The sequence below is a fragment of the Gymnoscopelus braueri genome, assembly GCF_963280865.1.
Source record: "Gymnoscopelus braueri genome assembly, contig: SCAFFOLD_199, whole genome shotgun sequence".
NCBI lineage: Eukaryota > Metazoa > Chordata > Actinopteri > Myctophiformes > Myctophidae > Gymnoscopelus > Gymnoscopelus braueri.
This window is the reverse complement of record NW_027660559.1, coordinates 27,126-42,681: the sequence shown is the minus strand read 5'-3', so window position 1 is coordinate 42,681 and position 15,556 is coordinate 27,126. Positions and strand designations below refer to the sequence as shown.

The 15,556-nt window shown below is 40.8% G+C and overlaps 1 protein-coding gene across 1 annotated transcript in view; it reads left to right on the top strand.

Annotated features, from left to right (window-relative positions):
- Nucleotides 1–2,564: 2,564 nt before the first annotated feature.
- Nucleotides 2,565–15,556, top strand: part of LOC308081438 (collagen alpha-1(II) chain-like) — a gene marked incomplete at its 3' end in the record, with an annotated part of 29,449 nt that continues 16,457 nt past the window's right edge. The window contains exon 1 of the mRNA XM_080457805.1: nt 2,565–2,915. Coding sequence (XP_080313931.1) covers nt 2,798–2,915 — 118 coding nt within the window. The 5' untranslated portion in view covers nt 2,565–2,797. The remainder of the gene's footprint in view (nt 2,916–15,556) is intronic.

Sequence of the window (15,556 nt, the reverse complement as noted above, 5' to 3'; positions counted from 1 at the left end):
CTTTTTATTGAACAATAAGTTAAATACGGGTACTTTTGAGAGCCCGCACATGATTGAAACATCCGTGGCCATAGGGTAAGCACTTTATATTTGAAATCTGAATGTTTATGTAGATGTATGGGCCGTAAATGGAAAAGATGCAAACAACAGGTTGAAGTTCATACATGACTGTCATGATATGACAGTCATGTTTTTCATACTTAGCCTACAGATGTAGGTCAAGTGTTATTGCAGCCAGGAACACAGGTAAAGAGGAAATGGTTAAAGGACTCTAGTGACAAGTCAGTGCATGTTGTTGTTGTTGTGTATTGTTGCTGTTGTTGAATAATGATGATGATGATGATGGTGTTTTAGTAAAACAGTCATTTAATGCAGAACAGCAAGGTAAAACAAGCCGGAAAACAACTGTAATTGTAAATACTGTAAATTATTCAATTTTTTGGTTCAAAATAGTAGCCTATAATAATAATACATCAATTAAATAGGTCTCTCTCTCTCTCTATATATATATATATAATTGATGTATTATTATATACATACATACATGTAGCACACACACACACACACACACACACACACACACACACACGTTTGATTGATAGGTTAAGACTTTGACCGGGGTCATTTTCGAATTGCAGCCTCCTGGAGGTGTTTCTTTAGGGCAGTTTTGAAAGTGAGTAGGGTTTTACACTCGTTTACTCCTTTTGGAAGGGCATTCCACATTTTTGTTGCATAGCCTGAGAAAGAGTTCATTCCCTTTGTTGAGCCAAATCTGGGTTGAACATGATTCGTGGAGCTGCCTCTGGTGTTATGATCGTGGACTTCATTTACGTTTTGGAAGTATTTTAACAAATACAGGGGGATCCCAATGTTGTGGCGTATCTTGTAGACCAGGCCCATTGTAAGTTGCTGTACTCTGTCCTCAACCCTAAGCCATCCAATCCTAGCAAAGTGAGCAGGGGTTAGATGGGTTCGGTGTTTGAGGCCAAGAAGTAGCCTTACTAGTTTGTTTTGGGATGTTTGAAGCCTTGTTTTTAAGGCCTTGGTGGTGTTGTGGTACCATGAGGAGCATGCATAATCGAAATGACCTTGTACTACAGTAGGCCAGAACAAAAATAGATAGAGTTAAACATTTTGCTCCGTCACTAAACGATATAATAGCTACTTTAACAGACTTGGTCCATTGCATTTTGGAGACGTTGGAAAACATTGGAAAAGTTGAAAGGTTTTCCCAAGATGGATGTATTTCACGAGCAAAGGCTTTTCTGAGCAACAGAGCTGTTCTGCATCACTTCCTCTGATCCACCATCTTTCATCCAGTGGTGGAAAGTAACTAAGTACATGTACTCAAGTACTGTACTTAAGCACAATTTTGAGGTATTTGTACTTTACTTGAGTATTTCCAATTTCCAATACTTTTACTTCTACTCCACTACATCTCAGAGGTAAATATTGTACTTTTACTCCACTACAATTATTTGAAAACCTTAGCTACTAGTTACTTTGTAGATTTTGATTATTATTACAAAACATACATTGAAGGTAGGGTAAAGTGATATTTTTGGGTATTATAATTGTTTTGTTGCTACAGAGCGTTTGTTCGGTCACAGGGGTCTCTCCAGCTCTTTAGTAAACAGAGTACATTTTCAGGTAGGTGACAACATTTAAGCCAATCAGGAGAGAGCACTGAAAAGGCATTTTCTGTTTAATAAAGAGCTGGAGAGACATGGGAGACTCCTTTTACTGAACAAACACTCTATAGCAATGAGTACTATCACAATATAGAGCTATTTAACACTTATTCTAACCAAAGCAAATCACTTACCCTACCTTTAACCACTTCAGCTCTATATATATATTTTGGCCATTTGAAAATAGCCGATATGCATTGTGAGCTTGTAGATCTGCTACTTTCAAAATATTTTTATACGTTTGAAAACTTGAAATGTACTTTTACTTTTGCTACTTTAAGTACATTTTGATGCCTATACTTTTGAACTTTTTCTCAAGTAGGTGCATTTTAAATTCCGGACTCTTACTTGTAGAGTATTTCTACATTGCAGTATTGGTACTTTTACTTAAGTAAAACGTTTTAGCGAGAGAGAGAGACATAGACCTACACTTGGATAGAGAGAGAGAGAGAGAGAGGGCGAGGGAGGGAGCGAGAGAGACATATACCTACACTTGGAGAGAGGGAGAGGGAGAGAGAGAGAGAGAGAGAGGGAGAGAGGGAGAGAGAGACCTACACTTGGAGTGAGAGAGAGAGAGAGAGAGAGAGAGCGAGAGAGAGAGAGAGAGAGAGAGACCTACACTTGGAGTGAGAGAGAGAGAGAGAGCAAGGGAGGGAGTGTGTGAGGGAGTGTGTGTGAGAGAAGAGAGAGAGACATAGACACTTGTATGGAGAGAGAGGGAGAGAGAGAGAAAAAAAGAGAGAGAGAGAGAGACAGGGGGCGGGAGAGAGCAAGGGAGGGAGGGAGCGTCTGAGGGAGTGTGTGTGAGAGAAGAGAGAGGGACATAGACACTTGTATGGAGAGAGAGGCAGAGAGAGAGAGAGAGAGAGAGGAGACAGGACTTTGTAACAGTGTGTAATCACTCATCCAGGAGACCTACACTGGTTCCTCCCAGCCAGGGTTTTCTTTTTTTTTCCTTCTCTCTTCCCCTTCTTCCTTTGGAGATTCTTTCTCAAGTCTGGATGTTTTAGTTTGGAGTCTGTGCTGCTGCTCGCTTGTCTCGTCCACCCCTCTCCCTCTCTCTCTGCCCCTCTCTCTCTGTGTGTGTGTGTGTGTGTGAAGTGTATATGAGGACCCTGCCTGTCAGGGGCCCCTCCACCATGCGCTCTAGGATTATCATCTGTGTGGCCCTCATAGCTTTTTCTCAGGTGGTGGCCGTGACCTGCCAAGATGACACCAAGAAAGGTGAGTGAACTCTCTTCGCAAAAGTAAATGGTAAATGGTGCATTTATATAGCGCTTTTATCCAAAGCGCTTTACATTGATTGTGCCATTAACCCATTCACACACACACATTCACACACCGATGGCGGAGGAAACCATGCAAGGCACCAACATGCTCATCGGGAGCAATTAGGGGTTCAGCGTCTTTGCTCAAGGACACTTCGACACTAACTCTATAGGGAGCGCCCCAGCCCGGGATCGAACTGGAAACCTTGCGGTTTTCCAGTTCACTCTACCCGGCCACTCTACCCCTGAGCCACTGCCGCCCCAAAAGTAGTGCAAATCAGGTTTTTTTTTTTTTCAACGTTTTTTCAGCTAGAGGACCCCTTAGCTGGGAGACAGATCAAGCAGGGACCCCCCCACCACTACACATCGTATAGAAATCAAATTAGATATTTTTTTCCCCTCTCTACACCAAACCTCTTTGCCAAAAAATAGCCGATCTACAAGCTCACAACGCCTCGCAGCGCGAGGCGTTGTAGATCTGCTATTTTTGGGCAATTTTTTTTATCTGCTATTTCCCAGCCCAAGGACCCCTTAGGCTGTATTGTATAGAATTGTGTCGCAGATTAAATTAAATTAGATCTCTTTTTGTTCCCTCTACACCAAAAAATAGCAGATCTACAAGCTCACTGCGAGGCGTTGTGAGCTTGTAGATCTGCAATTTTTTTTTATAGCTAATGTTCCCCTCACTCCCCTCAGAATCCTATCGCACAGAGATTTGGAGGACCCCCCTGTAGTAACTTTGAGGACCCCCCCTACTCGGAGTGACCGGACCCCACTGTCGAAGATCCATGGTGTTCCAGGGGTCCCCAGCAAAATGTGTTAATATAGCGTCACAATAATTTTTACCTTTTATACTTTGGCTATTCAAAAATAGCACATATACAAGCTCGCGGCACCGAGTGCCGCGCTATGAGCTTGTAGATCTGCTATTTTTGAAAAATCGTGAAAATGTGTGCACATTTTTGAATATGCATATTTTCTAAGCGATCATTTGTAACTCAAATCTTTGCTTCTGGGGGTCCCTGGCATAGCATATTTTCAGGTGGGGGTCCGCGGCCACATACACATCAATTTGGTACGAAAAAGTTCGAGAACCACTGGTATATGATATGATAACCACTGTATATGATATGCCCATTTCTTCTCCCTGTGTAGCCTATATACTGCAATTCTTGGTTTCCACAACATGTTTTTTTGCAGGTTTCTTTCGTTGCACTTTACAGTACGTAATGTGATCACTGACTGTATGGATTACATGTGGATACGATGGCCTTTAACTATAGCCTACACGTAGGTGCTATATACTGTAAATGAGAGGTCATCAAGGCCAGTGATATCAAACCTTTTCCCTTTTTATTACTGCCCCCACCAACTAAAACAAGTGAATTACACATTTTGTCCAGATCTAAAATAACTGTGCAACTTCACATAGGCTAGTGCAAACTGTTTAAAACGAATGGAATACATTAGTTTAAGAGAAGTAAGGTAATTTCTATGCTTAGAGATGAGCATTTTGGCACAGTTGTGTTGAAGATTAGTAATGTTTGTTCAGGCAATAAGGGGGGCCATGTCCCACCGTTTGAATTGCTATACCACTGCTGCCCAAGGGCCTTCAGTTCAAATCACATACACCAACTGTGTGACTTTGACATAAATATGTAATCACCTGAACAATCAGTCCACACTGTTGTGTAGATTAATAAAAGATATAGGATGCTTGAAAGAGAATCCACAAAGGAGATGATCCCTCTCTTGTCACACACAGCATAGACTGTGTGAGGGTGCCCTCTAGTGGCCTCTCAGCATTACTATTTGATTACTATTAGTGGTGAGATTCAGTAAAACGAGTGCTTATAACTTTGTTGTGACTTCACCCCCCAGAAACCATCTCGTGAAAAGTTGTTGTGAATGTTATTTCGGTTCGTTTTAGAGAGCAAACCTTCATTCAACACATAATCTTCCTCTTCCTGTCGAAGGAAAAGTCTTTTTTATCATTCTTGTGTTGTTTTTACCTTTCTATTGTTAGACCGTTAGTTTATGACAGTTCCTTGTTTGTCAAAGGATGGATGTGGTGGTGGAGAAGTCTCTCATCCTTAACATGCACCATGTTTCAGTTTATGCTTTATTCTTATACTGCCACCATCATGCCACCATGCCACCCATGCCACCCAGCTGTTGGACCAGTTGGCCTTTGAGGTTTGAGGGATGGAGAGATGTTAAATTTATCACACATTCAAGCTTGTTATTTATTCATGAACAATTGTGTATTGATTCTAGTGCGTAAGAATATACAGTAGTACATAAAGGTTAAACAGCTAAACGACAAACTTAACAGACTTAACAAAACAGCAAAAAGGAAAAGAGAAGAAAAGAAAAGGGGAATCGAACAAAAAAGACAAGGAGGAACAGAAACAAAAGTTTCTCTGTATTTTTTTCCGTCTAAATAAAGACAAGAAAAAATGTCCCAGAGAAGATGAACCGACAAAAAGAAATTATGCCTTCAGAGAGAATATGGACCTTAAAAATACATTCCTCCCAGCACCAGACCGTGCTAAAGTGGCGATGTGTGCTGGGGCTGGACCGGGCTATTTCAAGGCAGAATGAAGGGGTTCTGGAGGCCATGGCTATAATGATGTGGCCTGGTGGATGCGACGGCCTAAAAAAAGGAACCACTCATTTTGGTCAGACCTCGGGGCCAAGAGCAGACGAGGCACGCCCCAGTGTGAGAGATAAAGCTTTATATAGGGAAATATGCATGCATTCCCTTTCATCGAGAGGCATTTTAGACGTTCACAGGATTTGCAGTTGGGCGTTGGGCATTGAAGTGAGTGAGCAGGAGGGTTTCAGTGTACGCTTTGTAGTTCTCGACCCCCCAAAAGAATCATATTTGAACTGGGGACCCCCCAACCTGACAAGCACTTGTATTGCGAAATGTATAGCATTTTGCTTGACTCGGTTCCACAGATAAATATTGTGAAAATAGCAGATCTACAAGCTCACAATGCCTCACAACGCTGCTATTTTCCCCATCTTTTCCCCTTTCTTATATTATTTGACAATTAGGCCAATGTCCGACCAGTTGTTATAGTATAGTTTGTTGATTACTTTTGATGCAGGTTGAGAACCACTGCACTATAATAAAGTTGTACCCATCGTACAGCGTACGTAGTACCAGTATCATGGTAGGCCAGTCTATGATGTCATCAGTACAATGATGTCATATTGATGACATCATGGGATCTCCATATATGGGGATTTGTGGATTTATAGTCTATAGACATAAAAATATCTTTACGTTTTATTTTTGTATTTCCATTTCTGCTCAGCATCAAGCTATATACGCTTAGATTACTTTGATTTATATTAGGATACATTTGCGCGACTGTACAGACGAAACGGAAGTGGGGAGGAGGCATCACATCGGCTTTATATTTTAATCATGATCAGAGCTTCCAAGTCATGACCTTTGACATTACAAACACAATAAAGGTATATAGTAACTGACTTGTAGTTATTCATATTGAAACAAAATGGCCCCTTCATGATTACTTTTAGGGCATGTCTGCTTTATTAGATAGCTGAAATAAAAATGTGCGGAAAGATATAGCTGGGAGATTGTATGTAACCGGTGACAGGGGTCATGAGATCACGTTTGAACCCGTGGTGTGTGTGTGTGTGTGTGTGTGTGTGTGTGTGTGTGTGTGTGTGTGTGTGTGTCACATAGGTCTGTGTCTACATGGTGTGTCACCAAATCGTTGGTTCTATAATCTGGGCTTCAATTATGGACTGGCATAAAGCACTAGGAATGAGCCCCACCCCCTGCTGTGGAGCGGAGTCCCCCACTTAACCCCTTAAGAGCGGCTTACTTTAACCATTATCTTACACTTTGGCTATTTAAAAAAAATAGCAGATCTACAAACTCATAGCGCGGCACTCTGTTAGGAGCTTGTATATCTGGTTTTAATGAATAGCCTAAGTATAAAATAATGGTTATAGCTAAAATCTAAAATGAATGGGTTATAGGTTACAGGGTAAAATATTCTGTATGACAAGTTGGACCGATATCACATTGAGAACATAATAACAGACAATTTATGATTTTGTGCTACCTCCAAAGAAACAGGCAAGACCTCACAATGAGATCTGCTATTGTTGCAGAATTGCCACCTATTTTTGCCATTTTTTTTGCCTATTATGACAATATGAAATGCCCAGAATAGGGATGCTAATTTTCATGTTCATGTTCCCTTCGCGTTTTGCTCAACATCAATAGCAACTACAAACATTTTGACAGGGCATAGTTGATTTCACATTATGCTGCGGACCAAACGTGTGACATTCAATTAACACTTAACAGCGACAGCACTCGCAGCCTCCCAGGCCAGTGAGGCCACCTATGGTGTCTTGGATCCCGTTGTGACCCAAAAATACAAAATGAGCCTCGTATTTTCCGCAATTACCTTTCCCCTAACTAGGGCTTGTATCTAACCAGGGTAACTGTGCATGCCATTAAGGTTGGGACTTGACTTGAAAATACTTGGCTTGATTGTGAGAGAGGAAACTCAAGGTTGCTATGTCTAAGTTGTAATGATATGAATACGGCTTCCTTCTACTGAGAAGCCAGAATAGTCACAAAAGACAGACAGACAGACAGACAGACAGACATAGTGTATAGGCTAGTTCAGGGTCAGTGAAAGATGAACATCCAGAGTGTAAAGTAACTAAGTACATTTACTCAAGTACTGTACTTAAGTACAATTCTGAGGTATTTTTACTTTAGTTTCCTATTTTCTGTACTTTTACTTCTACTCCACTACATCTCAGATGCAAATATTGTACTTTTACTCCACTACAATTATTTGAAAACTTTAGTTACTAGTTACTTTGTAGATTTTGATTATTATTACAAAACATATACATTAACCACTTCAGCCCTATATACATTTCGGCCATTTGAAAATAGCCGATCTACAAGCTCACAATGCGCTTGTAGATCGGCTATATTCAAAAGATTTTTATACATTTGAAAACGTGTGAAATGGGACATTCTGCACAATGAGTACCTTCTACTTTTGGTACTTTAAGTACATTTTGATACCAATACTTTTGTACTTTTACTACAATTTTGAATTCCGGACTTTAACTTTTTTTTTCTCCAGAATTGATACTTTAATTTAAGTAAAACATTTGAGTAATTCTTTTTTTTTTGTGAGTACTTCCACCACCGCTCCAGCTCCAGTCAGTTCCATCTGGAGACCAGAAGGCTGTGGGTGAACTGTGACCTCTATACTGTTTTATTTTTGGACAGGGGAGTTTCTCCTCTTAAAAAAAGGAGGCTATAATAACGCTCGGACATACAGTATACTCTATATATGAGTCACAACCACATCAGAAGGAACTAAGACGATGGTGGTCCAACCTTACCTGGATGAAACTATAACCCCACGGAGAATTCTGCTCCAAAATTTGTCTTATTCTTGCTCAAAAGTATACTCTTTCATTTTATCATTAGCACAAATTAACCACTTAAACCCTCTAGTCTTATAGTGAGACGGACCGGAGTTGCACTGTACTTGGACCGATTTCTTCCGTCCATACCAGTGGTTCTCAACCAGTGGTCCGGGGACCACCAGTGGTCCTTGTGGGGGTTCCAGGTGGTCCCCAGCTAAATGATGGAGAGTTAATGGAGAGTTGGTGACCAAATGGACCCTTATAGATCTTTAACTCTTGAGAGCGTAAGGGTCTGTTTGGTTTCATTTTACACGCTCAGGAGTTACATTATTGTTAAACATCTGCATGACTTAAAGGGCAAGACCACTTTGTTAGAGGTTTGGGTTGTGTAGTTACCTTGCCATTATGTAACTCCAAAGGTGGACAAGAAATCAAAAAGAATTGCTCCATTGATTAGAAATTGATAATTCAAAATATGCTCCTCATTGACTTACATTGTACGCTGAAACAGCTCTCAAAGTCACTCTTTTGGCACGTAAACGAACGCAAACAAAGTTGATTCAGACAATCGTCGCCTTGCTAAACAAATGGCCTAAGTCATTTGTTTAAGTTTTTCAGAACAAATAAAAAACTGATCCAAAACAAAACTATATGATATTTCTTAATAATTTCACCCAAAATGTTTATAACAAATTATGACTATTCAAACAAATAACACTGTCTGTCAGTTATGTAACATAAGAGATTTAAAGGGCAAGACCACTTTGGTAGAGGTTTGGGTTTTGTAGTTACCTTGCCATGATGTAACTCCAAAGGTAGACAAGAAATGAAAAATAATTGCTCCATTAATTAGAAATTGATAATTAAAAATGTGCTCCCCATTGACTTACATTGTACACTGAAACAGCTCTCAAAGTCATTCTTTTAGTCCATAAATGAACACAAACTAAACTGATTCAGACAATATAGAACGTCACCAAACCCAGTACTGTTTATTCTTTTAATGAAAATGTCAACTTCCTGTTGATTTGACTATTTGAAGATCCGGATCCGGATCCGCCGATCCAGTCCAGGTTTTCTTTCTAATAAAAATAGCTAAATCAACAGTAAGTTAACATTTTTATTTAAAAAAAAACAGTACTGGGTTTGGTGATGTTCTATATTGTCTGAATCGACTTTGTTTACATTCATTTACATGCTAAAAGAGCGACTTTGAGAGCTGTTTTACTGTACAATGTAAGTCAATGGAGAGCATATTTTGAATTATCAATTTCTAATCAATGCAGCAATTATTTTTTATTTCTTGACCACCTTTGGAGTTACATCATGGCGAGGTAACTACACAACCCAAACCTCTACCAAAGTGGTCTTGCCCTTTAAATAGGATTAAATCTGACTTAGGCCAAATGATTTACTGATTTAGGCCATTTTTGGCAATTATTTTGGCCTAAGTCACACTAGGGAGTTAGGCCATTATACTTTTTTTAATACAAATGTTAACTTCCTGTTGATTTTGCTATTTTTATTTAGAAGAAAACCCGTACTGGATCCCCGGATCCGGATCTTCAAATAGTAAAATCAACAGGAAGTTGACATTTTTTTATTAAAAAAACAAACAGTACTGGGTTTGGTGATGTTCTATATTCTCTGAATCAGCTTTGTTTGTGTTAGTTTATGTGCTAAAAGAGTGACTTTGAGAGCTGTTTCACCGTACAATGTCAATGAGGAGCATATTTTGAATTATCAATTTCTAATCAATGGAGCAATTATTTTTGATTTGCTGTCCGCCTTTTTTTAAAGTGAACATTTGTAACTCAAATCTTTGCTTCATGGGGGGGGGGGGGGTGGGGGGTCCCTGGAACAAAATATTTCTAGATGGGGGTCTGCGGCCAAATACTGTACATATCATTTTTTGGGGGGGGGGGGGGGTCCTTGACATGAAAAGGTTTGAGAACCACTGCTGTACGGTACACCGAAAACAAGACAATATTTGATCATAAGCACATAATGTAATGTAATGTAATAAGCGCAGGCATTTGATGCATACTACTAACGGTATGCTATACCAGCTGGAACACATTAGTCCATGGGCCAGACGAGATGTCGGTACACCGAAAGGTGGCAAAGGTTACTTATCATTTTTGAGAAGCTCTATGTCTGTAGATAACATTTTGGTATGATAACCCTTCCTGAGTCACAGCTAAATTGGTGTTATCAGCTGCTGAAGTTACCCTCCCCCATTGAAAAAAGCCATTTTAGATGCAGGTGCATATCTTGGTATTGGCTCCTGTTGAGTACATATTTCAATATCTTTCACTATAGTGTTTGGTATCATTTTTAAGGGGACACTTTAAGCTTTCATTCAAGCCCATTTGTGTATATGTGGGACAAGTACAGTGGTTACTGGAGCTCTTCAAACTTCGAATAAAAAACATTTTACACAATATTTGCCTAAATCATATTTTTTCTTTTAGTCCTGTGCCATCAAGAAACATCAGTGGCACAAAACACAAAATCTGGAATGCTGACATGACCCTAAGGATTCAGGAAATGTATAATTTACCCATATTATTTCATTCTGAGGGACAGATTTTCAGCCTTATATTAAACAAGCAGTTTTAATGCGAAACTAATCAGACTATAGTCAGTTACAACATAGACTTGTTTTAAGTATATGTTCATTAGTAGCATTTTATGATAAAGCAGTTCATGAGTCACAGTAGTAGTCAAATCAACATGAAAGTATGTGCATGAAATTATGTGTCCTTTTATCTGTATATCAGCAGTAACAACAGTGTAACATCAACAGTATATAGATTTACATTGTGCAACATTGGGTTGATCGCACTATACAAGAGACTTCAGTCCCTTGTGCCAACCCACTTAATTTTTTGTTCAGTGTTGTCCTTGTATGGCTTATTCTTTATTTCCTTTTTTCTCTTTTTGTCTCTTTTTTTACCATGGTCTAGCTGCCTGGTAGAATTTTTTTCCAAGCCTAGGGCCATGTCACACATTAAAACTGGTCATCAATTTCTTCATCTGACTCCCCTGGTTGTGGATAATCTGTCTGTTTTTGGTTGCTGCAGGTCTGCAACCTGCACATGTCGGTGCAGGTCAGTCCATTTGACAGGCACGTGCAATCTGGCAGTTTGCACGAACGCACGTACTTGCAGGACAACAGCTCCAAGACCACATCTGGTGCAGGTGGGGAACGCATCCAGTGAATGGCCAGCTTGCCATCGTTTTCAGTCCATCCATGGAGACAGCAGTTCCAGATTTCTGCCTGGTAGTTTGTCCGTTCAATATGCATATAGAGACAATCACTACATGGTGGCAGCTGGCTGGATTCGATTTCTCCCCTTTTGGTGCAGAACAGTTTGTGGCGCAGCTCATTTTCATCACCTGTGCTGCTATTAGCAATGTACGTGCAACAGGTAAACTGCTCAATTTTCTGGAAGAGATCATCAGATACATTCCACGACTTCCCCAGTTGACTGAAAGTATCTTGCCGGGAAGGGTCCTTTCTTACCATCTTCAGAGCATTCAGCTTCCCTCGACCGGCGAATGCACTCACTGTGTCACAGCCTGTGAAGACGTGTAAGCCAATTAGGCCGTCACATACACCACGTCCGATTGAGCCTACCAGTTATGTGATGTCCAGAAAACGTGTGCGGTTCCGTGTCCCATATTTTTGATAGATGGGACAGGCAATGTCTTTCTGGAAGCCAAGACAGAGCACCATGACATCAGTATCTTCAGCTGTAATTACTACTGCCTGTGAGCCTGCATTAGATGCATGCAACGCATGGAGAAGCAAACGAGTATCAGCTTCCTCATGCGTGGAGTGCAACTCTGCTATTTCCTCACTCTTGGCCTTTGTCAGCCGATAACACGTTTCTTCACAGGTCACAGGACTTTGCCTTGCAGCAGTTGTGTGTACTCTGGGAGTTTCCACTCCTCGACCAGAAATTTGATCAGGCTTCAAAGGAATTTTCGCCACTGCCTTACATAGTGTCCACCAACAAGGTGCTTGTGCTCGAGTGTTGTGTCTGCACCCCGGTTGACTCGTTCTGCATCCTTGATGGAAGTCCTGCGGTAGACATCGAATACAGCATCAATACGTTCACTTTGAGCGCCTTCCTGGAGGACCCGGTTCAAAACTGACTTTGCCACCTGTTTAAATGTTATGTTGTCACCATTCAGTTTTTGAACTAGGCTCATTCCGTTGATGATGCAAGTAGATGGGGTTGGGATGTGTTCTGCTGGAGACACATTCTTTTCCAGTTCTCTGGCAAGTGCAGCCTTGTTGGTTTTCCGTAAAGTCCCATCAGCATTTGCCAGTGCCCATGGCAACCGGCCAAGTGGGTGAGCAAGAACATCCTTCATATTGACCTTCCTACTTTCAGCCACCAGGATCATGTGACTGAACAGCTACCTATCAGCCTTTAGAACAACATTCTGACCACTCTTTCCATGAGATTTTTTTGTGTAGATATTGGATAATGTTTTTAGGCTTTGCTTGGTCATCTTGTCATATAATTTAACAGTTGGTGGGTCCTCTTCTATCCTCGTTTGTCTGAATACCTGGTAGGCCTCTTCGCCTATCTCAGGAGCTTTCAAGAGATCCCTGGTCACATCAGGTGGAGCAATGGAGCCAGTGGAGAGGCCAACCAGATCAATGCCATTTGGAGCCACAGGATTGAGCCAGTTATTCTCCATAAGGTCAATGAAAGCCTTGACACCCGGCAGTTTCAAGCTGTCCCATCCAGATCTACAGGGTCCAAGGATCAAAAGAGAAGCCTTGACATCCTCATCATCTCTTTTGATCCTTGGACCATGTAGATCTGGATGGGACAGCTTGGAACTGCCTTGACCTATCGAGTCTCTCCGATGTCTGAGGAACAGGTTCTGTACTCGGCTGTAATGTAATATTTAGTCACAGCTCCTGGCTTCAAGCTGAATCCCTTTGTCCCTCCAGCTGTCTGGGTGTCTTTGTTCACCGTTTCCTCTACAAGGACAACACTGAACAAAAAATAAAGTGGGTTGGCACAAGGGACTGAAGTCTCTTGTATAGTGCGATCAACCCAATGTTGCACAATGTAAATCTATACTGTTGATGTTACACTGTTGTTACTGCTGATATACAGATAAAAGGACACATAATTTCATGCACATACTTTCATGTTGATTTGATTACTACTGTGACTCATGAACTGCTTTATTATAAAATGCTAATGAACATATACTTAAAACAAGTCTATGTTGTAACTGACTATAGTCTGATTAGTTTCGCATTAAAACTGCTTGTTTAATATAAGGCTGAAAATCTGTCCCTCAGAATGAAATAATATGGGTAAATTATACATTTCCTGAATCCTTAGGGTCATGTCAGCATTCCAGATTTTGTGTTTTGTGCCACTGATGTTTCTTGATGGCACAGGACTAAAAGAAAAAATATGATTTAGTCAAATATTGTGTAAAAAATGTTTTATTCGAAGTTTGAAGAGCTCCAGTAACCAGTGTACTTGTCCCACATATACACAAATGGGCTTGAATGAAAGCTTAAAGTGTCCCCTTAAAAATGATACCAAACACTATAGTGAAAGATATTGAAATATGTACTCAACAGGAGCCAATACCAAGATATGCACCTGCATCTAAAATGGCTTTTTTCAATGGGGGAGGGTAACTTCAGCAGCTGATAACACCAATTTAGCTGTGACTCAGGAATGGTTATCATACCAAAATGTTATCTACAGACATAGAGCTTCTCAAAAATGATAAGTAACCTTTGCCACCTTTCGGTGTACCGACATCTCGTCTGGCCCATGGACTACATGGGGAAGCATTTGTAACAAATCCGTAGCGGGATGGTTGCTCTGGGTGTGGCACCCTCTGGCAACTCTCCCCCAAATGAAGGCAAACCCACGGGGCCTCGCTATAAAGCCTAACGTATAATAACCGCTGCGGTTTTCTCCTGAAATAACTCTTGCTTTTGAAAGCGAGCCTCGCTCGCGGGGAGAGGCCCCACCACATAATGAGTGCTTAGAGAGAGACGTTCACTAAATTGCCTGGATTAAAATATGCTCATGAACCCAGCTAGCGCTGTGGCAGCAGCAACAGGTGGTTAGATTTGACTTTTTCTTTATCCTCTTAAGCCTGCGTTAGACTTTCACATATAACGGTGTTGCGGATGGCTGCTATAGACCAGTGGTGGAAGAAGTACTCAGATATTTTACTTAAGTAAAAGTATAGCAATACCACAGTGTAGACATACTCTGTTTACAAGTAAAAGGCCTGTGTTCAGAATGTTACTTGAGTAAAAGTACAAAAGTATTGGCATCAAAATATACTACTAGCAAAAGTAAAAGTACTAAAGTGTTTGAAAATAGCCGATCTACAAGCTCACAACGCGTCGCAACGCGTTGTGAGCTTGTAGATCGGCTATTTTCAAATGTATAAAATGTATAAAATAGGGCTAAAGATAATGTATGTTACGTACTTAGTTACTTTGCACCACTATTTTAGACTTTGACATTTGACAGCGTTGCGGAGCAAAAATGTACGGGCTGGATTTGACTTATTTTTGCCGGACCCAGGGGGTCTGGCTTACATGAGGCTTTGTACCGGTTTTCTCCATACATGGGCATGGTCACTTTGTCCTTAGGCCCCAGCCATAAAAGTCTCTCCCCCTTTCGTCCATACATGGGCATGTTTTGTACCTGTTTTCTCCATACATGGGCAAAAAACAGGTTTTGGTCACTTTGTCCTTAGGCCCCAGCCATAAGAGTCTGTCCCTCTTTCGTCCATACATGGGCATAGACACAGGCTGACACGTCATGTGAAGTCTGGGTCTGGCAGAACCAGGTCTCCTGGTCTTGTTTTTGGAACTGCTTAAGTCTTTATTTGAATAACCTGTTGTTGCGGCACAGAAATAGCTGATCTACAAGCTCACAACGCCCAACATTGTGTAAAAATGTCTGGCTATAATGACATGCCCAAAATAGGGGCTCCTATAGTTCGTGTGATTACATTTCTGTGGCATCAACAACGTCTAATCTTGACAGCTCCTCAGCAACAAAATGGCCATGTCAACGTCTGTTGAGAATGGAGGGTTAGGGTTAAGTGTTTTAAGTGAGGCATGGA